The sequence below is a fragment of the Lepidothrix coronata genome, unplaced genomic scaffold (genome assembly GCF_001604755.1).
Source record: "Lepidothrix coronata isolate B3197 unplaced genomic scaffold, Lepidothrix_coronata-1.0 Scaffold12, whole genome shotgun sequence".
In the NCBI taxonomy this organism is placed as follows: domain Eukaryota; kingdom Metazoa; phylum Chordata; class Aves; order Passeriformes; family Pipridae; genus Lepidothrix; species Lepidothrix coronata.
This window is the reverse complement of record NW_016690192.1, coordinates 2,428,905-2,452,570: the sequence shown is the minus strand read 5'-3', so window position 1 is coordinate 2,452,570 and position 23,666 is coordinate 2,428,905. Positions and strand designations below refer to the sequence as shown.

Here is a 23,666-nt window from a genome sequence, read left to right as displayed (position 1 = left end):
TATTAACAGCAACAGGAGATTTTCGGCTGAGATAACGCTGTTGGGTGAGGAGTAATTCACCAATGAGTTTCAAATACATGTTAAGGTGCTGGAGATACATGGTTTTCTATTCAAAGCTTTGTGGGGAATATATTTTAGAGGATACAGAAACTGCTACCCATGTGTTTTCTGTGTCTCCAGTGTGCTGTGTCCCTCCCTCTCCATTTCTGATCTTAGTTCTCTGTCCAGGCTTGTCCGTCCCCTTCTGCACATCCACCCCAGCTTTGACTTTTTCTCAGGCAGCTCCTTCCAATCCAAGTCTCCTTGCCCAGGTAGCTGCCTTCTTTCAGACAAGCTCCACAAATTCTAGTTTCTTCTCCATTCTTCAGTTTTCTTGTGCTGTCAGTCACAGTATTTTTTTCCCCATCCCTCATCTTCCACCTATTTCCAACCTCATCACACTCCTTTAACTACTTCCCAGTCATAGTATTTCTCCTCTTTGTATTTAATTAGTTTATTTCTTTTTTGGCTTAGCTGCCACTAAGGTGAGGTCACTGGGTGGATGCACAGTAGAGATGAGCTGTCTCCTCTCTCTTTGGTTTGGTTTCTTACTTGTCTTGGGACAATTTAGGAACACTAAGTTTTTGGAAACTTGGTCTTGGCTCACATAACCTTGACTTGGAAGGAGCTACTTAAATTTTCTTTTCAGTAGACAACTGATCACAAGTAGGATCATCAGAAGTTTCAGACAGACAACTTTTTTTCATGCATACTCCAGAGCTATACCTCATGCTGTGTGCCCTGCCTCTTTGGATGCTTGATTTCTCATCCTTAATGTTGCAGTGATACTGGAATTTTAAATGGAATAGCTTACAAACTTTGGAAATAAGTACACAAATTATATTTTTAAAAATCAATTTTAATCAATTTTAATATTTTTAAAAATCAATTTTAAGTTGGTCTGATGATTTAGATAGCAAGTTTCTTAAGCATATAGGTATTAGTAAAATTCCAGTGTACATCTAAGAATTATTTCTTGCAGTAGGATAACAGCTTTCATGTCAGTGGATATTTATTTGTGTGGGATCAGACAGTAGTGACATTGTTCAGACCTTGTATTTTCATCATGAGAATGACATAGGAATAATGAAATCGTAGGTCTCGATTTTAATACTGATTCATCCTCTGTCTTCCTCCCCAATAAATTCTATTATAGCGAATAATGAAGTAATTTAGGTGGTAATTTTTATTGATGTATATTTAAAAGAAAAGTAGCACATCAGACTAATCACATTAAGTCCCCTGCAAACTGTTATTTAAGATGTAAATTGTATTTGTGACTTACTGTTTAATTATTTCAACTTGCAATGTGCTTTTCCCTTTCAATTGAAAAATAGATCAGGGTTTCCAAGGACAGTTTGGTAAAATGAACCCTCCTTCTGTCCCTTGGGACCATGGGACCCCTACCCATTTTCCTCTCCTCCGAGGAGCGTGGCCTTACAATATGCCTCAGAACTACATGCAGCAGGGAAATGCCAGCTACCCACCGAACAAACCTTTCTACCCTCAAGGTACTAGAACTAGTATGTGCATCCACAGCTCATGCAACATGTCTCTGTACTGTCTCAAAGGCTTTCAAAGCCGAGGAATCATGTTTCACTTGCTAGGCTCCCTGGAACCATAATGAATCCTAGAGTCAAATCAGCGCTTCGGCTTCCTCGAGGGATGGATGGAAATCCTTGTGGGAGGGAAGGGTTAAATCAAAATCTGAAATCTGAGCCAGTTTGCAGTGTGGTGCACTTCTGGCCTCTTCTTCCTTTGCTGCTATCTCACTGTAGAGTCACCTCTGCCTCAACAGAGGTTAAGATGATTGGCCCCTGAGCATGTTAAAAATATGAAGAAATATTTGTCCTGATTAATTTTATTTGGCTTTTGTGCCTTGCTTTGTGGAATGACTCATATAGATAGAAACTTGCAAGACCATAGAATAATTTGAGGTTGAAAGGGGCTTCTGGAGGTTACCTAGTCCAGCCCATCTGCTGTCAAAGTTAGATCAGGTTCAGTTAGTCAGGGTGCTCTGAAGGAGTGACTTTATCTCAGCTCTTTCTGATGCCAGTGAAAGGTAAAGGTGTTCAGCATCTGGCAGGACTGGGAAGGGCTCTAGGAAAAAGACCTCCACCACGAGAGAAACCATGCCCAAATTTGCCTTGGAGGATTTGCAGTTACATGTTGCTGGGTCACCTGGTATAAAATGAGATACTGGTGCAAATCCATTTCGAAAATCTAATCTACTGGCTGTAGCAGGGTTTCCAAGTGAAACCTAAATTTATCTAAAATCCTCAAGTTATTTCTCTTAAATATATGATGTAATGCAGCAAAATGATGTATTGATAATTCTTAGGGAATTTTGGAGATAGTATTAAAGTAATACTGCATTGTCCCATTAAATGGTTTAGTTATACAGATAGCATTTGTGTCAGTCTAGTAAATGGCTTTATTTCTAGGTTAGATTAGTGCACTGAATGTAGCCAAGCACTGTTAAATGTTGGATTTGCTGAAGTAACTGTGATCCATTTTCTTTTAGCTGGTCCACTGATGCAGAGTAACCAGCGTTTCCCGCTTCTGTCTCAAGGACACCCACACTTGAATCTGAATTACATTCAACAGAAAAAGTGAAATTCAATGGGATTGTGGGTGGGTGGGGGGAGGGGAGGAAAAAATTCAGGTTCTGATTTAAAATCTTAATGCAACATGTTTAGATACAAGATTATTTAAGACTGTTTTTAAACTGTATCATTTGTACATAGATATGAACTATAGTTTTTACTAGTATCACAAAACCGAGTGATACAAATTTCATCTATTTTATTACCCTATTTTTAAGGGGAATCGTGTTTTGTTTTATCTTGATAAACTGTAAAGAGAGAGAATTTTTAAAATTAAGTTCTTTATTTTCTATTAGCTGTATTCATACTTTGGTTGCTTCAGACTTTATATATATTGTTCTAAAAAAAAAAAATAAAATTAGAAGGGGATTTCATGTGTTTAAAAATTTGTCACTTCTATTCTTTACAGAACTATGTAGTGCCAAAAAACTTTTTAAAAGAAAAATAAAACTGCAAAAAAAGGACATAAAACTTTTTCCTCTTCCCTATTTGTATGCATGCTTGCTTTAACTGGAATTAAGAAACCAGAATAACAGAAATGGCTTAAATTTAAAGATCTTAGAAAGATGAGCATCTTAAAACATGTCATACAAGCAGTAGACCTGTCTTGTAAATTCCTGAGGGAAGAGCACACCTGCTTTTCTGTTCATTAACTTTGCAAAATAATATGCAGATACTCTGGAAAATTCATGCTGTACTGGGAAGTAATTTTGAAGAGGACTTTCCATAAATTCACTGGGCGGACTCTTTGAGTTGTCAGGATCCACTTGGCAATAGATGAGAATCCCTAAGCCCTAAATGCAGGGATAAACCTGTCAGTCCCTCCTCCTGAAACAAGGCTGTCAATAATGATGTGGTACACAAGGGCTTAACAACTGATTTCCTGTAATACAGAATTAAATGTACTAAAATGAGAATTATAATTTCAGCAAGACCTTAATTATTTTACATTTAAAAAACAGGCACTTGCCAGTGCTGACTTGATTCAGAGAAGGTAGACCTGAGCATCAGTGTCATATTCGGGGAGGCCACAAACTATGCTCAACGTAGCGGTTTGCTATCTTTAAATATATATTGAACTTCTTGCCCCAAAAGAATTAAGCACTTTGCACTACTTGAACCTTCTAAATTGTCTGAGAGGCAGCAGAAGCAGCAGATTAACTTCAGGGTGATTTTTACAAAGGAACCTGTGACAGCTGCGTGTTGGAGAGCAGTTCTGAGTGAGTTTTTTGTAAACTCACTGGATTTTGACGGTCTTGCTTCCTCTCCTATGCTGGAGCTCTGAGATAGCTCAGGGCTGGTGACTCTGCAGTGTCTGGGACTGGAACAGACACTTCCTTGGCAACTGAACACAACACCTTGATTTGAGAATGAAGCAGCTTCAAACAGGGAACATCTAAACACAGTATTACGAAAGAAACAGCCAGGAGCCTTGAAAGACAAACCTTTTTTATTGCTCTTCACTAGCTTTTATGAGTCTCAAGGAATACAATTTAAAAAATCCTCAAATTCTATCACAAGGATGACTAACTCACTACATAAAAAGTATCCTTAACTTCCTTTTAATAAAAAAATCCTAACAGAAAACAAGACTCGCACAAGAGAATGACTGAAGAAATGGGCTGCTAAAGCAGCCAGTACAGATCCAGCTGTCCCATAAAGCAGATAGGACAGCATTAGACTGCAGTTCAAGGTCCTTAAACTGTGTGCTGGGTTTAGTTTGTCATTCGTTCCCTCGCCGACTCTTTTTGTGACTTTTCTTAGATCTGAAACAGAAAAACAAAGCTCTGACACAGTACTAGTAATTCATTTGAAAGACCAAGGTGAGCCTTAGCAGTAAGGGGGGTTTTCTGCAGTCAAATATGTTGACTACAACACTGAGAAAAGTACTCAGTGAAATACTAGATCTCCAACACTGTAAAGCCACCTTCAGTCTCCAAGATTAAATGACAAGTAACAGCTGCTACAGCAATACAGATACCCTTAAGAAATAGGTCAGGCCTTTACCTTTCAGGTGATTTGGAATGACTTCTGTGTCTGTGACTTCGGTGATGCCCTGTGAGATAAAAAGGTACAGTTACTTCCACAGACCCCAGAATTCTTTTTTGTTTGCCAAAGCAATCTGCTCCTAGTGACCAAGTGCGCTAGATAATGGCAGAACAACCCTAGCCTTAATTAGGCACTCAAATTAACCTCCTGGCAGTTATGTGAAAACTTGCTCAAGGCAATTTTATGTGCATTAAAGGAGTTCTCCAGCTGTGCTTTCATGTAACCAGCACTTTTGTCAGCCAGATTAAGCACTGATGCCATGTCTTGATACTGTGACACAGATTTTTCTTGCAGTGAATGTTCTCCTGATGAAGACTTGCCAGAGTTAATCTGCAAGTGACAGAAATACCTGGAGATTTAGATCTGGATCTGTGGCGCCTTTCCCTGGACCTGCTCCGGTGCCGTCTCGGGCTTTTGCTGCGATGCCTCTCCCGGCGCGGCGATGGGCTAAAAGAGAGACGCTTGTAAGAGAGTTGTGCTAAAAATGCACACATTCTAAGATTGAATAACAGAATAAAACACTACCTTCTTCTCTTTGGAGAGCGACTTCGCCTGCAATTGGGGGAGAAAAGCAAAAATTACTAAAAATCGTTAGCAGAACCAGCTGTTTTATTTCCCACATCCTCTGGCAACAGCAGCAGGGCCTCCCGTACCCCTGTTAGTGTGTGCTTGGCCTGCTGCACAAGGACCTGCTTCTGGACTGGCCCATGCAGTGAGCAAGGGAGGTTAGTGATGAGTTTTTCCTGGCTTATTATCAGTAAGAGAAATTACCAGGATTTTCTCTGCAGCCTCTGGCATACATGAAAACAAAGCACTTGTGTCTCCTTAACATCCTCACTGTATTGTCAAATTTAGCTAATGTTGGCCAGCAAGTTCGGGGGTTACTGAAGGACTGGAGAAATAGGCAGAGGGGTTGAATGTGGCTGTGCACTGCAACTCCTTACTTTAGGAAGTGGCTAAAGGAATTGGGACGTGTGAGAGGTTCTGGCTCAACTGCCACCTTCACCTCTGTGCTCCAGCCACCTGCAGTAGAATAGGTAAAAACAATGCTCAGGAAGAGTCACATCACCTCCTTGGAGACCTGCTCCGGCTGCGCCTGTACCGCACAACGGGAGATCTGCGGGGTTTGTCCAGGTCTCTGTATCCCCTGCGGCGGTGGTCGGGAGATGGTATTCGTTCCAGCTGCAAACAAGGAGGGAGCAGGTTCTCTAAGTCTTGTTTCATCAAGGTTTTTAGCTATCAGTGAATATTTCTGAACAATTAATATAAATTACAAAAGTCGTGCAGTCAAGCTTGCCCCTCCTCAGGTATCTCATGTGAGTGGTTCTGCCTAAACCTGCCCACTGGAAATTAAAACAGCCACTTCTCATACTGTTGATTCTGAAGAACTACAGCAGCAGTGACTGTGATGGTCACCTTCAGCTCTTTCCATTACACATATATGTAAAACAATTTACCTGAAATATCTTTAACACAGAACAGATCCAGATTTGTGAACTTCAGGAGACAGAAAAGCTTAACAAACACAGAGCATTCAAGAACTGCTTCAGGATCTAACAAATCCTCACAGGCTGCTTATATGAAAATATTTTAAGGGGGGAGATAAGAGTTGCCAGCAGCCTCCTGATGCCTCCCCTCAAATATTTATTGTAGACCATAAAGTGTTCTAAAGCGGTTCAGCTTTAACTATCCCTTTCCAAAATAGTTCACCAACCTTTTCATCTTCCTCTTCTTCCTCCTCACTAGATTCTACATCATCCATGTCTTCTTCCAGAGCACTAACACGAGGCTCGAGTTGCTCAGCTTCTTCCAGAACATACCGTTTCTAGGAGAAATGGCAACTTTATCCAACACAACCCAAGTAAGAACAAACACCTGAGGAGGCATCCATAGCTTATACAACAAGCCAGTAACTGATACAGCTACTGAACCTGATGCAGTTAAGAATTCCATAGCCATCTACTTTCCCCAACCTGCAGTCGAGGCAGAATGATATCGCACACACGTTCCTCGTGGAGCAGCTCGTCAATGAACTCATCCACGTGCATCAGCTCAAATTCTGGGGGTGAAAACAGCATTTAAGAGATAAGATTAGTGGCTAGAGTAAAGATGAAACACTCCAGACAATTTATGTCATGTGGGCCGGTTATGCCACAATTGTTTAAGTTTACATTGCTAAACAGAATATTTACTTTTATCTAGCATGATAGTTGAACAAAAGAGTTACTAAGAAACCACAGCTAAGTAGTTGTTCTTACCCCCATTTCTGTTCTGACTCTTTATTTTTCTATAGTCGTTGTACAGTGGTTCCAGGTACTTGTAGCAGTCGATGGCAGTGCCTGTCAGCCTCATGTACAGCGCTCCAAGCATTCGGACATACCTGGAAAGGAAACCTCCTCATGGACCTGGGCCTTTTGCACAGTTAGCAGTTTGAGTAAAAGAAGAGTTTTTCCCATAAGTTTCTGAGGAGAATCAGTACACTAAATAGAAAATACACAGCCATTTAGATTTCCTCCTTCACGCGTTCAAGTTTATGAAAAATACATGTAGTCAAGTGCGTGTGTGTGTATATATATATATAAAAATAAAATGTCTGTATGGGTGTATCATCACTGATAAAGATGAAAGAAATACCGAAGAAAATATCAGATTAATGTGGCTCCCTTTATGTACCTTGTTGCAAATACTTCAGGCAGAAGCACATACCACGAGTGCAAGCCGCTCTAAATACAAATGACAAGGTGAGCAGTTTCAAAAGCAAGGGGAAAGACTTGGTTTTGAGCAAGTTTATCAGGGCCCAATGAAAGCTAAACCCTGCACTGACGTATTCCCGGCTGTTTTGGATAGATACTCATTACAACAGCACAAAATAACGGGAAAAATCGTGCTACAACTTACTTGAAGTCCTCGTTTTTTATGAACTCCACGATGATGTCTTTCTCGGGCTGGATCTGCAGCATCTTCAGCGTCAGGCACAAGAAGGGCGTGGGCTTGATGTTCCCTCCATAGACCCCCCCCACGTACTTCAGCTCCATGGCCTTGTCCACCACCAGCTCGGCTGCGACAGGGACGGGACAGGCCGTCAGTAGCAGCTCCCGCCGGGCCCCTCGGCCCGCCCCGGCCCGCCCGCCATACCCGTGAGGCCGAAACACTCCTCCTTCCAGTACTTGGACTCGTAGATGCGCGTGCGGATGATCTTCTCCACCAAGTACTGCGGGTTGGTGCCGTGGATGCTGTGCGCGTCCTTCACCGTGCGGTTGGCCATGGTTGCGGCTGCACAGCCCCGCTCCCGGCCCCGAGCTCAGCCTCGAACTCCGAACTCCCCTCCCCTGAGGGGTTCAGGCACCTTCCGCCTCCGGGGCGCGGCCGCCAGCCGCCATCTTACCTGCGGGCAGCCCGCCACAAACATGGCGGCGCCCCCGCCCGCCCAGTGCGCGCGCGCGGCAGGGGGGCGGAGCTTCCCCCGCCTGTGGCGCGAAGTTCCATCGCGGTGCTGGCGGGAGTCGTGGAAGGGCTGCGGTGAGTTGGGGCTGTGAGGGGGCAGAGAGGGGACAGGGAGGGGATGCGTGTCCCGTGCGGGTCACCGCGCACCGCGATGGGCTGCCTGGGGAACGCGGGGAGTCTCCCTCGCTGGAGATGTCCCAGAACAGGTCTGAACGCAGTCCTGTGCAACGTGCTCTGGGATGACCCTGCTGGAGCAGGGAGGGACTGGATGAGTGAATGTGGTCCCTTCCAGCCTTACCCGTTCTGCGAGGGGGTCTGGCGGGTCTGGGGCTCTGTGCGGGCGGTGGGCGGGTTAGCGGCTCTGTGGTGGTGGCGAAGCCCCTCGGTGTCCGAGCCGGCGGACACTGTCCCCTGTGCCGCCATGCGCCGCCCCCAGCGGGGCACCGTCCCTGAGGCAGCGCTGCCCGCGCTCGAACCGACGGGCTGGGGCGGGCGGGGGGTGATCGGCACCGAGGGCTTTGCCCTGAGTTTCCAAGGAAAATTCTTACTTAGAAAACAGGAATTAAACAAACCAAACCAGCCCGATAGCAGTGAGGTGTGGAAAACAAGCGAGTTTCAGTTTCCGGAGGGCGCAGCCCGCCCCGCCATGGCGGCGGGGGAATTGATTAGGAGTTGAGTAAAAATTCACTACTAAATATCTTCCTTTTTTCTTTCTCCCTGTCTGGAGGCTGTGGGGAAGGTGGTCATCTCTGAGCGAACCACCACGTTCTTCGTACACACCGAAAGAGTTTGTGGCATTTCTATGTATCTTTCCATCTTGCCTTCTTTTCCTTTTAAATAATAATTTTTTTTAAAGTGTTTGCTTATTTCTTTTAGCTTCTCCTTGGGAATCATGAACACCCGGCAGCAAAGCAAACTTATCTACTCCTGGTATGGGAAACCCATGAGCTCAGACAGAAAGCTGAGGACTTCCCAATACAAGTAAATAACATTTATTTCTGTCTTGCTCAGGGAAACTTAATCAATGAATGTTTCCTTACCTTTCTGATGTCGTTTAGGTTAAAGTGGCAGGCAGTGAGAATATGAGTAAGGTTTTGAGCATTTTGTTGTGACACTGTACATATATAACAAAAACATTGTTACAAAGCTCTTGAATTATAAATTGTATAATGCATAAATGAAAGCATTTAACTAAATCTGTGAATAAGTGTTAGCTGTCTAGTTGAAATATGTATGAAAGCTAATCGGGGAACTAAATTGTGAGCTTTTCAAGAAGGGTTATAACTAAAGTTGACAGGCCATCAGGTTTAATGATGTGTGAATTAGAAAGAGTATGAAATTCTTTTAATCTGCCTGTCTATCCCTTTCTAGGGGGATCGTTATTACCTCAGAAAGCAGCAGAACAGAAACGTGTATACAGCTTGGGGACTTTATTCTAGTAGAAGGGGTGAATGCAGACCGGCCTTATGTAGCACAACTCCTGGATTTATATGAAGATGGTAAGAGAAATAACAATTTACTTTCTATCTGAGAAATCTTAAAATGCTTTAAAGTGACCTTTTCATGGGGAGGTAGTTAGCATTAACACTGTATCACTGGCCTAATTTATTAAGAAAATTAAGTTTTGGTAATTGTTGCATCTGTATTCACATACTCCCCAAATATTTGGCACCGATGGCTAATTTCGGCTAAATTTGATACATAAATGCAGAGTTTAAGAACATTGTATTTTTACAGTCTTTTTGCTTAGTTGTTTAATTTAAAAGAAATGGTCCTGGAGGAAGACAGTGTGAGTTCATGCTTTATTTAGAGATTGGAGAATTCAAATGGAGCAAGAGCATTGCAGCCCTGAAAGTTGCATCTTATTAGACATCAGGCAATTTAACAAAAAAGTACAGGGCTGAGCAAATGGGGTTTGTTGCTTCTATCCCTTCTAGAACTACTTGTTTATTCCTAGATACGAAGAGATAGGTCATGGGAGGTGATTGATACAAAGACTATGTCTGAGTCTGAATGGGGAGCTCCTCATTGGCTATGTCTAATTTCTTTGAACAGCTTTTGTTCTTTTTGTGCCATCATAATAATACTTTGAGGTTTTCTAATTTTCTTTACCTTTTTTAAAACATAATACATATCACCCCAGCTTATTTATTTACTAACAGATATTTATTGTAACATAACTGAAGATTCTTTTCATTCTGGAACAAAACACATGGAACTTCCTTGAAAACAAGATTTTTTCTTTTGTTATATATCTTTGACAAGGTACTGGTTCGTTAGGCAGTGAAAAAAATGTGTCTGGCCTCTAAAAGTACAATGGCACTACAAATAACATTCTGAAATGTCTCAGTTCTCCTTTTATACCACTGTTTTTAATTAGTGGGGTTTGAGGAGATCGCATCTATGCAAATAAGGAACTTCTTCATTTGTGATAGTGAACTGGTGGTCTGGAGCTGGTCTCCAGGTATTTTGTGGTTGAGACCCTACATAAGTGTTGTCTTGGTCCTTAAAAGTCTCAACTGAAACATTGATTTAGCTTAGAAAATGGGAATTGCAATCTGTTACCAGATGCTTTCTCACCAGGGAGGATTTCTATGCTTGATGGCATTTTGGCTGAAGGCATGAAGGTCTAGCCCTAACTATTGACAATAAAATTCTTCACATTCACTGACTTCTTCTCGTTGTTCCAGGTGCTCAGCACAAACGTGCAGTTGTGCAGTGGTTCTGTCATATTGGAGAGATACCTCAGAATAAAAGGAAGCTGCTTAAAAGAGAGATTTCTCCCCAAGAGGTGTTTTTTGACCAAGTTCTTGGCTATGACACTGATATAGATGCACAGACCATCATTAAAAGCATCATGGTATGTACTGCAACCCCTCTGCACAGAGAGGGAAGAGAGGAACAGGAATAGTCCTGTAGTGTAATAAACTTATGCTGGTGTAAATATAGGTTGAAGGTGTTGCTTTATATAATGAAGGATTACATGAGTTACAATAAGATCTGTGAATAGAAAATAGCTGAATGTTAAATGTGTGTGTGCTTTGGTATTTTCTGGTTTTGCAGGTAATACCACTACATCCAGAGGAGGAACTACCTATTACATTAAACAAGGAACAAACTTTCTACGTAAAACAATCTTGGGATGGGAAATGCTTTAAGGCTTTGTCCCCAGACACGTTCTCTAAGCTGAAAGCCAAGAAGAAAAAAGGCAGCACCCCGGACTCGTCAGAACCATTTATTCCTTCAGACATCCTTACACCCCTGAAAAAAGAGACAGAGAGTGTTGTTCGGAGTGCCACAAAACCAAAAAATGCTGAGTCAAAACATTCTGTTTCCAAGTCCTCCCTCGCTAAGGAGAGGCAATCACAGAGAGCGGCCAATGACATCAAAACCCCAACAGCAAGGAAGAAGCTGGAGTTAAGCAGTATGTATATGGCAATATTCCGTCCATTCGGTAGTTCTGAATGTAGCATGTTCTGTGCCTCTCCATTTTAGGTGGTTTAAACAGTGGTAACATTCAACATCAGTATTTTTAGCTGCCTTGTTCGGTCTTTGGGATCAGCCCAAGCCTTTTGGGCACATCAGTTGTTTGTCTTGTCTGTTATTTTGGGCAGCTTTACTGCGTGGATCCAACTGCTGTTGCAAATGTTTTATTTGTAACTGATAATTCTAAATTAAAGTGCTTGTTGACTGAAGGGCCCAACTTGGCCTCAGAACGTCCCCCTTTCTTTAATCTTCTGCCTAATGGTGCACTAAAATGTTTCCATTGGGCTGGTTGAATGAGCACATTTGATCCTATGTAACATGCAGTATTTTCGGCATGGAACCTCAGTAAAGTTGTAAGTGATGGAGGTGAGTTAGAAAACAACAAATGTGTCTTTCTTCTATTTAGTAATTTTTTATAGGAAGTACATGCCTTCTACTGATCCAGTTCCTTGTTCCTGGAGTGAAATGCCCATCTCCTTCAAATAAGAACCAGTTGTACCATGTCTTCTGAAAGTTAACCAAACCAACCATAATAAAGCCTGACAGAAGTTCATTTTGCTCTTGATTTCTAGGTCCCACAAGATCTAAAGGCAGGCTCCTGGGAAGTGAAGTTTTGGACCTTTTGGATGATGACCGTGATGCCATAGCACCATTAGAATCAGCAGCTACCAAAAGAAAAGTGACTTTCACAAGTGATATTTTAGGCTCACCGCCAAAGATCCCTTGCAGCAGTGATAAATCCAAGTCAGTATCTGACACTGCAGAGCCCTGTCAGAGGTTCAGTGACACAATTCGACTGTCCCCCTACCCCAAGGCCAAAGACTTCAGTGAGAAAGCCAAGAACCTTCACATGGAAGATGACATCATATTGTAAGTGAGGGCCCTTTTATCATTATTTGTCGATGGGATTTCCATTTGCGTGTAGTTCTTTTAAAATACATTTATGAAAGACTTCCAGAGATAAGTAATTTTCCTCCTTTCCAAGAGTAAAGATGCTGATGTGACAATGGAATTAGCACTTCTTTTTTTGTCCATTACAATAGAGCATAAAAATGTTTACCTTTCATTGATAAGGTAGTGGCGTTTCAGCTGTATTTACAGATCTAAAAAAAAATCTCCAAGAACTATCAACAAATAATTAAAGCATCTGGAATTCATCTCATCGTGTCCTTTGAGCTAGTAGGAAAGTTTTGTACTAACAGTAAAATATTTCAGTAGTAGGGAGGAGAAGCACCCAAGAAGACAACCAAGGAATATCAAAACACAAGGAGAAAAATATATTCAGAAGGGCAGATCAAAGAGAGGCCCAAAGGAAATAGTTTTTGTCTTCTCTTTCTCTTATAAAAGAATAGGCAAAACCCCCACCTCTAAACCAAATAAAACCACAACTGTTTTGAGCCCCTCTCCCTTCAGTTTGGCAGTGCTATATTTGCCAAGTATAGCAAATATTTTGTAGGTGGGGTTTTTTTTCTTGGCAAAGACATATTGAAGAGACAGTGCAAGAGGGGGGAAATTGTGCTGCCAGTGTCCATGCCATAGCCAATCTGTAAATGACAAATAAGAATTCATGCTGGATTGGCAGCCATAACAATTGAGCCTGAAGTTTGAAAGGCCTTCTGTGTGTCTTTACAAGTGTGATGCAAAGAAATACAAACAGCTTTGTGTTCTTTCTTTCTAGTTTAGTTGGACATCAGAAACCGGGCACTCAGAGCCCTGTGCTGACCCCTCGCTCTCGCAGAACATGTGCACAGAGAACAAGTGCTCTCATTGCACAGCACATCAGGTAAGCTTTGCATCCATGATACCTTATTCAGATGGCTGTTGATGGCTTGAAGCCTTGAGAGTTTGTCTGATGTAACACTGAAATGCAAATGGTTCTAAGAGCGCAGCTTAATCGCAGCGTGAGTAAATACTGTCTTATCTTCAGAAGCATAAAGCTGACTCATGGTGTTCTTCAGAAAACTGACTTCCTCTAAACCTCCAAACTGTTAAATAACCATGGAAAATTAGCAGCTCAAGTGAAAAACACGTTGGTTTGCTGATTAAGAGAACTGCAGAACAAGCTGAAAAGGTACCAGTGATGCTTTGTAGTGTTTAGATTTGTATGTATTTTTTTATTTTCTGTTTATTACAGCGTGTTGAACCAGGAAGATGATCTGTCCAGCTCTGACAGTTCTTACTCTTCAAGTAGCGAGGAAGAGGAGGAGGAGGAGGATGTGCCCTGTACACCAGAAAAGAAAACTAAATCAAGCAGAATATTCAGCACCCCAAAATCTTCTAGCAAGTCTTCAGTTCACACTCCTGCAAAGACCCCAAAGAAAACTGTAAGGTTCCATCTGAAAGAGCTATTTTTATTATTTCTGAGCCAGTTAATTGAATGCTTGATGCCTGTGTACCACAATTAAGTTTCTGAACCCCTTAGCTTTTAATGAAGCATTATCTGGATTAATTTAATCTCTGATATAAGTAGGTTATGCAAGTGTATAAACCACTTGCATGTTGTGACAATGTTGATTAAAAAACTGGGTAAACAGGGAAAATATTGGCTTGGATGCTCTGCAGCATCATGGCCTCACCAAAGAGCATGATCAGCAGTTTCTCGTAGTGTCCTGGCTACTGATGGAGATGGGATCCCAGGCTACAGAAATCTTAGGCCTGGCTCATTAAGGCTGTATTCAGCACCTTAGCCAGGTGCTGAATACTGATTACTGTCAATGGCTCATTTTTACTCTGTGTCTAATGAAAAGGAATGTCTAACACAGAAAACCTAGTGTAACTAGGTTGCAAGCACAGCAAAGAAGAATAATTAAGATACTGTATGGCTTTTGTCTGAACAGTGGAGTTCAGATAGATCAGTTTATTTGCTTGCTCTCTCTTAAGAACCAGATCACTTTGTAACACAGTGCTTCAGAAAAGCATTCACAACTTGAAAATTCTTCAGACAGTTAAAAGGTGTAGCTGCTTTGTCACCACCTTCTTTCGAGTTTCCTTTTTCTCTTAGGAAGGAAACACCATAAGGCATGTTTGGCAATTCCCTTTGTAAAGGCTGTTTCTCTGTCCATCTTGTGCTCTGGCATCCCTGGGTAGTTTGTGCATAAGTAATGTTTGGGAAACTTGTATGAATCATTAGTCTCCCACAGAAATTGCTGCATGTAGGAAATCTGTTTGAGGTTGTAATTCTCCTTTACAGCCTTTACCAGGAACACCCAAGACTCCCCGGAATGCCACTCCTGAAATTCCCAGGCGTAGCCATGCAGCACAGAAACCTGCCAGTGTACTGGAAGAAGCCAGATTAAGGTAACTTGTGCTCAGGGGAGGAAATCATCTTTATTTGTGTTAGGTATGCACAGCAGTAGCTATGCTGAGGTAGGGGATGTCATCTTTACCATATTGAATAAGATTGGTAAAAATGCGTGATATGAGAAGAGCCCTTATTAATTTACAACACAGTATTAGATTTACAAATACTAGTTGTATTTACAGTACTACTTTTACAATCTCAAATGATTTTAACCTGTCTTATCAGCTTCAGATTGTAAAGGTACACTATTTGTGTCTTCTTTGTGTCTGAAAAAGCTTTACAGGTATCACTGTAGGTCTTGACATTGGAGGGGGAAAAAAGGCATTAGGGATTGACCCTATCTTTCAAACTGGGTTTTAAACTCAGTTTTCTATAAGCAGTCTGCCCTGTTTTATCCTACCTCTGCACTGACTTACAAATAGTTTGTGAATTAAAACAGCTAGATCCTTATTGCTACATAAATTAAAAGCACATGGAGAGACCAGGCTGTTTCTTTTGAGATACCTGACATTGATGTTCAGACTTGAGAATGTAAAAGAGATTTGAAAAACTCCACATCTGGCTGTTTGTTATGTCAGTGGACCCTTCAGGTGGAACTGCCATTTTAATTTTCTTTTTCTTTTTTAATCAAAAGGCTGCATGTTTCTGCTGTCCCAGAATCTCTGCCTTGCCGTGAGGAAGAATTCCAGGATATCTATAACTTTGTGGAAAGCAAACTCATTGATGGTACAGGAGGGTGAGTTTGGGAGACTGTAACCAACCTACCTATGGCATAAAAGCAGTCAGACAATACACACTACAAGTTATCATTGTTTAAAGTTCCTAATTGAATTTTCCTGGTATTTTTCTTCATTAAGAAGAAACAGAAATAATGTGGGCTTCTTTATTGCACAATTAAAGACCAAAATACAATTAGTCGATTTTATATGTCTGGGGAACCATTTATTTTTTTTAAAAGAGGCAAATTACATTTATAAAGTATTTTAGATCGTTAATTGCTTCAGGAATAATAAAAATCCTCATGATCCTCCAGTGTGTTACATGTTCCAGTTTGCTGAAATATAGAGAATTGCCTGAAGTGACAGAGGAGTACTCAAGACCCATGTCAGAGGCCAGGAATTCCAGCTCATTCATCACAAGAGTGTTACCATTTTGCTCAGGCTGCTGTTCTCCTGCTGTAGGTGCATGTACATTTCTGGAGTGCCTGGAACAGGTAAAACTGCAACTGTCCATGAAGTGATTCGCTGCCTTCAGCAAGCTGCAGAAAATGATGAACTGCCACCCTTCCAGTTGGTGGAGATCAACGGCATGAAGCTGACAGACCCTCACCAAGCTTATGTGCAGATCCTAGAGGTGAGTAAAGCCTTGTCAGGGGCTCTCTGGTTTGAAAGAAGAGATTTTATGCCTTGCCATTAGATCCTCGATGTGTTCCAGTATCGAGGCACTTATCAATACTTGCAAGTCCCTCTGAGAGACTGTTTTTGTCTTAGAGCAGGTTAGAAAATAATTGACTTAAAGCCTTGCCCAACTTCTTGAACTGTTTTGCTTTCTGCTGCATAAGGGTAGTGGCTGGGAAGTAGCCTGCTTTATTACATCCAGTCAGGTTTAAGAAAAATCTAAACCAGCTTCTTTTTATAAATTTTCCCATTTGGTAATTTTTTCTTCACATGTGTGCTTAAACAGCCACTAAGATGACAACTCTGAAAGTCAGTGTAGCAGTAGAATAATTACTAAGGGGGTCCTTATGCTTAGTTGGTCTGTCATAATGGCAATTCAGCTACAGAAGGACTGTCTGTCAACAAAAGTGTGTTTCTGATATCCATAAACAAACTAGTCTGCAGTGTCCACCTGGGACTACTGACTGTGCTTATGTTACATGGGTGTGAATTAACCTTCTGAGGCCAGGATTAAGATCACCCAATAGGCATCAGACAGTAACTGCTCAAGAGCTCTGTAAGTCTAGGCTAACTTAAAGCAAGTGACCTGGAAATGAAATCATTTCCTGCAGCATCTGTTCCATTTTCATATAAACTTCTGCTCCATTTATTTAAGTTTGACATCTTTCTGAGCAGGTAGTGGCATACAGTGTTCTAATATCCCTCTTCTCATAGTTGGGAGTTAAATTACCATATTTGCATCCTTTCCTCAAACCAGCACAGACAGTGTCTTGCGGAGGGATTTATTGAGGCCAGGTCACTGTGTTTCTTCAGCACAGTGAGAGGCTTCCTGACAATTACCTTATGTCATAGTAGTGTTAATGTATTTTAACATTCTTTGTTCCTATCTCATTCAGCATAAGATTTTAAAATTAATAAGGAATAGGCATTTGGAAGTGAAAGCTGTTGCCCCCCACGGGTCCTGAAGTCTAAGCAAGCCCAGTTAAATATCCCTCAGGGGAGTCCATAGTCATATGAACCACTTATTTATCCTGTGCCTTTGCCTCAGCTCTTATCCAAGTACCCTGGCCAAGAGCCAGGCTGCTGCTGCTTTTGCTTCATCTCTTGCTGCAGGTCAGTCTTGAGCTCCAGTTTGCTGATGTTTCTTTGCATGACTAAAACAAATCCTGGAGTGTTCCCTCCTGCAGTTGCCTCACTGTCAGATGGAAATGTAGAGAGAAGGTACAGGCACAGGAAGCCCTTGACAGATGATAGAGATAAGGTTAAAGACGGTGTGTAGTTCCACCACAACAAACAGAACTGTTTTTGGTGTATTGGATACAGAGTTCCAGAGCTGTAGATCGGGATTCTCTGGGATCCAACTGCTTTGTATGACAGATTCAGACCATCCTGATTGAATTGGAAACATCATTCAAGTATAGATTATACATTATTGTCATGCTCTGACCTGTTTAATAATTATGAAATCTCAGGTCAGTTGATACAGGATTCTAGAAAAGAAATACAATTTTCAAATGCAATCTCCATTTTGCTTTATGGAGACTCTGAACTCTGATGAATAATTGATTCAGCATATATAGTGTAATTTTGAAATGTCATGCTTTAATTTCTGGATATCTTTTGACCTGCAAGGGAAGAGGTCAGCTCATCTGTTCTGCCACATAGATTGTTGCAGAAGGTATTGAAGGGGTTTTTTTTAGCTTAGAGTGGAATAAGTTTAGTTCTAGATCCTGCTGATGATTCATGAGTAATTTAATGGGAGTTCAAGATTACTGAAGTCAGGCAATTCTTGTCAGCTGACTTAGGTTTTCAGTAGGTGTGTGTGTTCAGAGACACCCTTGAGATATGCTGGGTTTGGAGTTCTTTGAGGCTGGGTTCAGGATTTCTTAATGATTCGAAGACAAATTCCAGAAAATTCCAATGGTGTTTCTTTTTAGCTATGTATTGTTTTCTTTCTGTTCTCCTTCATGGACAGTTCCTGGTAGACCTGAGTGTCTTATGAGCCACTTTTTATGTTTTTTACTCCCCAGTGGAAAAAAAATTCCAGATGCTTGGTGTTGATTGTTAGAGAAAGGTAAAACTGAATAGGAAATAAATGTTGGTGTGATTAACCTGCAACACTGTTTGGTCCTTGTCCAGTTACTGACAGGTCAGAAGGTGACAGCAACCCATGCTGCAGTACTGTTGGCAAAACTGTTCAATACACCTGGGCCCAAGAGGAAAACCACAGTGCTTATAGTGGATGAGGTGAGACAAAAAAATCCTGTGTTTTCTTCCCTTGAAATATCATAAGAAAGGAGTTTTTGGAGGATGGAAAAAAGACTGTTTTGAGTGTATCATATCTCAAAGGAACAGACTTAGGAGAGAGAATACACAAGTTCCTCTTACCCAGTGAAATTCAGTTTCCTAAAAAGGCTAAGTATCCTTTTGCCATATTGTTCTCTGCCTTGGATTTCACATCAGTTTTATGTTTTGTTTCGGTCCAAGACATGGACTGAGTAGTTATGTAGTAGTTCTAAATACCACAGAATTCTACTGTATTGTGTCTGGAAGCTGCTGATTTTCCAGTGAGAAAACTCTACAGTGATCAGTCATATCCAGTTTTGAAATGCCTCAAATAATAATCAAATGCACTCTTATTTATGCTGTAAGCTAATTCAGGTTCTCACATGCAGGGTCTTTTGAATCTTGTCAGATGTAGTATTAGTGTCACAGCAGTGTTTAAAAACTCCAGCTGTTTAATCATTCTGCTGTGGTTAATGCTATTGAAGCATCTGTAGGACTGTGCTTTTCCAAAAGAGATTAGAGCCCTAATTCAGAAAATGCAGCCCTACTAGTAAAAGGAGAAAGGAAGCAGAACAGAGGCAGCTTGTTCAGGATCATATGAGAAGTGGCAGAGTTAGTTCTCTCAACCTCCCCTCCCCATCAGGTGTCGTAAATAAAAGCCATTCCTTTCCAGTCTGATCGTTCTTGTTGTGTCTCTGCAGCTTGATCTGCTGTGGACCCGCAAACAGAACGTGATGTACAACTTGTTTGACTGGCCCACCCAAAAGCACTCCAAGTTAATCATCCTGGCCATTGCCAACACCATGGACCTGCCAGAGAGGATCATGATGAACAGAGTCGCCAGCAGGCTGGTATGTCCCAGCAGTTCTGTTCCTATGCCCTAAAATGAGAACAGGTTAAATACTGGATGCAATCAAAAGTAATCCAGGACAAAGGTAGGATTGGTTATATCAGAGGGTGAACAATGGTTTTTATAATTCCCTCTTCAGAGGGCTGATAATGAACACGTAAATCTTGGCAAAGTAAATTTAGGAGCCTTGCTTAATGAGATGTTATGTTCTGTAAGTACACTGTGTAAGAATGAATTAATACTGATGTCTTTTTAAATATATAAAGATCTGGATAATCAAATGCTGTGCTTCATGGTTAAGCTGCTTACTCTAGAGCTCTGGTTTCCCTGGCTCTTTCCCCTTTAATTCCACGCACCTAGTTACTTCTCTGTTTACCATCATCTGCTGGTGGATCTTGTTGGATCCCATTGGACAGAAAGTTGGGTGCACTCTACACCTGTGTTGAATATGTTTTCCTGGGTCATTTCTTCACTGTTCTGAGGAGTGACTTGCAAAAACAGTGCTCTGTGCCTCCATCCTTCTGTGACTCCAAAATAGCTCCCCGGAGTGTGAATTGCTAAACCCACTTCAGATCAGCTGAGTCCACGGAGTCACAAGGGAGAAGAATTTTGCATAAGAAATACAAGGCCTCTTGCAGAATATGAAAGGCAGTGCACCATCTGAAACACAGATTTGTCCTCATCTGAGAGCAGTTCTTATTAGCTTGAGCCATAAGAGGATTTTTAATTCTTGGCTGAAGAATTGCTAATATGAAGTCAATAGTGAGACTGTATACACTTAGACAGACTTGCTAAAGGAGAGATGAATATTTTTTCACAGCTGCTGCTGCTACAGTATTAAAAAATAAAGTGTAAAGAGTTGTAATCAAAATAGTTTTGTACTGGGGGGCTGTGATTTGTTTAAAAGTTTTATAAGAGAAATTTGAATTCTAATAGCAGCTGCACTTGCTCCTTGGGCCTTTCAGTAGGAATGTCCAGCCAGTGGTCCTCACTGAGTCACAGTTTTGTGGATTTGCACATTCATTTCACAAGTATGATTGATTAAAGCACATCACTTGGAGGGAAAGGATGTGAAAAACTGATTGCTCTTACCAGAGAAAGTAAGACTTAACCATACAGGCCATGCTTGAGCAGTTGGGAGTTTTCCAGCACTGCAAACGCTTCTCCCTGTGTTGTGTCATTTACTTTAGGGCCTCACCAGAATGGCCTTCCAGCCCTACACCTACAAACAGTTACAGCACATTATTTCATCCAGACTGAAGGATGTGAAGGCATTTGAAGAGGATGCAATTCAGCTGGTTTCCAGAAAGGTGAGCACAGAGCAAATACAAGTTCTTCATTTTGCTCTTGGTAAAGAGTGGGAGGGCAGAGGAGAGAGTTTTGTAACAGTAGTTGGGCTTGGTTCTGTGGTTGTTTCCTATATGGGAGACAAGTGGGGCACAAGTAGCAGATCATACATTATTCAGGGTACTTTCTCAGAAAACATTGCTAAAGCAGTGTCCTTGTTTTTCCCACCCACTTTGTGAAGGCAGCAGTACATTCCAAGAGCTGGAGGCATGACAGCAAGAGTCGTGATAATGCATAGTGATAAGATGTCAGGTTTCTCCAGTGTTTGGCATAATGTGAGTCATTGGATCTTCTTGAAAAAATAGTATGCCAGTGGCAGTGGAAATATCCATGTTAATCTTCCTTCTCAAGATTCTTAATGCCTTTCATAATAGATAATACCTGTTCTGTTTGCAAGTCTTAATACTCAGTTGTACAAAAAAATAAATAATGCATTGGGGATCAGTAGCTTCTCAGATTGAGATGTGGGCATTGTTAATGTGTTATGTCAGCAACTATATATTAAATTAATCTATTAAAATTGTCAGAACATCCAACATCGTGGTAGGATAAAAAAACCCTAATAATAAACGTGTCAGAAGTAAATACGTTTTGTTAGGAAGGAACCACCTTTTTTTAGGAATAATAGCAATGATATAGACTGAATAATTGCAGTGTTTTTCTAGTATGATTTTTTCTTCAGAAAATCTAGGAATGTAACTTGCAATTAGATTTTCTAAAGGGTTTCTCATTCTTGGCTCTAGCTGAGTTCTAGGGCTGTTTGTTACCAGCATCTACTGTGAAAAGTAGGCCAATAGTATATCTAGTGAATGTTCACAGCTTTATTAAAATTATAAAGCACAAGTGGAAGGAAGTATTTCGTTTTAGAAATTTCAGACACCTAAATATTTTCAGGCGCTCGTAAATGTAAAATTCACTATCCCAGATATTTCTTTGAGACCTACTAAAATTATTAGTGTACTCTTAATATTGTAAAGAATGTGGGAAAAACTGGGGAGGTTTTTGGTGTTATGCCCCCAGGCATGAACCTGGATTGTGGTAAGGATCTTTATTGGTAATTAAATTGGTATCTCTGAAAACTTTTGGTGTTGAAGTGAATTTCTCACCTTTAATTTTTTTTTTTCTTTAACTTCTGACTTCTGTAGTTTGAGGAAAAAAGTTTAGCCTTGAATTTGTGATGCCCAGATCAGGGTGGGGGTGTGATGCCCAGATGAGGCTGTTGGTTTTGGTCAATAAGATGGTTGTTTAGAATCTGGGATTGTAGTAACGCAGCTCAGAGTGACACTGCTCTCCTGTTGGGCGCTCAGGGTGGCTGGGTTTTGTTTGTCTGCTGATTCTTGCTGAACTCTTGTGTGAACTTGAGGGAAGTTTTGCTCCAAAGCTGTCCCGTGTCCTTCCAGGTCGCGGCGCTGTCGGGTGACGCCCGGCGCTGCCTCGATATCTGCAGGAGGGCCACAGAGATCTGCGAGTTTGCCGAGCCAAAGAGGAGCCCTGAGATAGTCGGGATGGCCCATGTCACCGAGGCCATAGATGAAATGTTCTCATCACCATATATAAATGCAATCAGGTACAATTCTCAGAGGAACTGCTTTGCTTTGTGTCTCTTTCACTGCGCTGTTTTTTCAAAAACGTCTCTTGTGGCGCCAGAGTTGCAGGCTGGAATAAAATGGCTGAAATAAACTGGAGTAGAAAAACAACCTGCATTTAAATATGTAGTTACCAAGCAGTTTCCCTTCCTGATGTTTCTCAAGTTCTAAACTTCACAAGCTGATTTTTGTCTGTTTGGTTTTTCCATTCAGGAATGCCTCATTGCACGAGCAAATCTTTTTGAAAGCAATTTTAGCAGAGTTTCGCAGGGCAGGTGTTGAAGAGGCAACAGTTCAACAGGTATGTTCGTGCTTCAGAGTATTCTTATTTTTTCTCTTAAAAAGAGAGGGGAAGTGTCAAAATTATCAGACAAAAGTGTAAATATTTAAATACTTGGGGTTTTATTCCTAAAATTTGATGGAAGACAATATGATGGCATGGCTGCCCAGGCCAGGTGTAGAGCCTAATTTAATGCTACCACCTGGGGTTTTTACTGCTCAAAAAGCTTCAGTCTGCACAGTCCAGGGGAGAAGAGGCAGTAACAGATAAATGATCTAATTAAAAAATAGCAGAAAAGGTAGGTTGCTATATGTTCTGATTTTTGGTGGTATTAAAAAGGAAACCATAGTTTGGAATTGTTACTTCCAGCACAAACTGTTAGGACTTTGTCAAGGAACAGCAGCATGTGCATTTCATGTGAACAGGCTGGAGCCAGTTTTTGTTCCCCTGCCATGGACGTGGAGGGAAGGAATCTCCTCTTTATCACCTGGGTGTACTCAGGATGTACACCTGGGTGTACTGGTTGCAGCAGGATGTAAATGTGACCTGTGTCCTTTTCTCTTTTTTCACAGGTGTACCACCAGCACATGGCTCTGTGCAGGATTGAAGGGATGCAGAGGCCCACTGTGTCAGAAATGATGGCCATTTGCTCCAGACTCGGTGCCTCCAGGCTCCTGCTGTTGGAGGCCAGCAATAAATACCTTCACATGCGGGTGCGACTGAACCTCAGCCAGGACGATGTCATGTATGCACTCAGGGAGGAATAGGGCAAAAGAGATTTTATCCCTTTTACTGTGTGTAAAGGTTTTAGATATTGCCTATTTTTATTTTTTTAAACTGTCCATAAAATGGAAATAGCTAAATGTATTTTTATTGAAATGCTTTGCCAAAATGTTTGATGTTATAAAGCACTCCTTTTAATAATAAAGCATTAATTTCAAAGCATTTTAAATGCTCCAACTTCCTTTGTTTTTAAAAATATTTTTATGTGCTGG

The 23,666-nt window shown here is 41.3% G+C and overlaps 3 protein-coding genes across 8 annotated transcripts in view; 2 read left to right on the top strand and 1 right to left on the bottom strand.

The window, feature by feature from the left end:
• Positions 1 to 3,109, top strand: part of ZCCHC11 (zinc finger CCHC-type containing 11) — a 43,919-nt gene extending 40,810 nt beyond the window's left edge. The window contains exons 29-30 of one of the 2 annotated variants that reach the window (XM_017805521.1): positions 1,377 to 1,550; positions 2,564 to 3,109. In XM_017805521.1, the coding sequence (XP_017661010.1) occupies positions 1,377 to 1,550; positions 2,564 to 2,655 (266 nt within the window). In that variant the 3' untranslated portion in view covers positions 2,656 to 3,109. The remainder of the gene's footprint in view (positions 1 to 1,376; positions 1,551 to 2,563) is intronic. The other variant, XM_017805523.1, reaches the window with a different exon arrangement.
• A 968-nt stretch (positions 3,110 to 4,077) lies between these two features.
• Positions 4,078 to 8,112, bottom strand: PRPF38A (pre-mRNA processing factor 38A). The gene is made up of 10 exons (XM_017805524.1): positions 7,830 to 8,112; positions 7,593 to 7,752; positions 6,953 to 7,074; positions 6,668 to 6,753; positions 6,409 to 6,519; positions 5,764 to 5,876; positions 5,220 to 5,246; positions 5,044 to 5,141; positions 4,653 to 4,701; positions 4,078 to 4,411 (listed from the first exon to the last, which is right to left on the bottom strand). The coding sequence occupies exons 1-10, from the start codon at positions 7,957 to 7,959 to the stop codon at positions 4,369 to 4,371; spliced, it is 939 nt and encodes a 312-aa protein (XP_017661013.1). The 5' UTR covers positions 7,960 to 8,112; the 3' UTR covers positions 4,078 to 4,368.
• A 61-nt stretch (positions 8,113 to 8,173) lies between these two features.
• ORC1 (origin recognition complex subunit 1) lies at positions 8,174 to 23,561 on the top strand. 5 transcript variants are annotated; one of them, XM_017805310.1, is made up of 18 exons: positions 8,174 to 8,213; positions 9,015 to 9,119; positions 9,510 to 9,637; positions 10,829 to 10,998; positions 11,202 to 11,562; positions 12,197 to 12,494; positions 13,303 to 13,407; positions 13,759 to 13,948; positions 14,815 to 14,921; positions 15,560 to 15,661; positions 16,107 to 16,278; positions 18,462 to 18,569; positions 19,310 to 19,459; positions 20,649 to 20,768; positions 20,991 to 21,080; positions 22,206 to 22,372; positions 22,605 to 22,692; positions 23,244 to 23,561. In XM_017805310.1, exons 2-18 carry the CDS (start codon positions 9,031 to 9,033, stop codon positions 23,436 to 23,438), a joined length of 2,640 nt encoding a protein of 879 aa, XP_017660799.1. In that variant the 5' UTR covers positions 8,174 to 8,213; positions 9,015 to 9,030; the 3' UTR covers positions 23,439 to 23,561. The 5 variants fall into 5 exon arrangements, with proteins under 5 accessions (XP_017660799.1, XP_017660797.1, XP_017660801.1 ...); XM_017805308.1 differs by lacking the exon at positions 8,174 to 8,213 and adding an exon at positions 8,276 to 8,344; XM_017805311.1 differs by lacking the exon at positions 8,174 to 8,213 and adding an exon at positions 8,609 to 8,809.
• Positions 23,562 to 23,666: the final 105 nt, after the last annotated feature.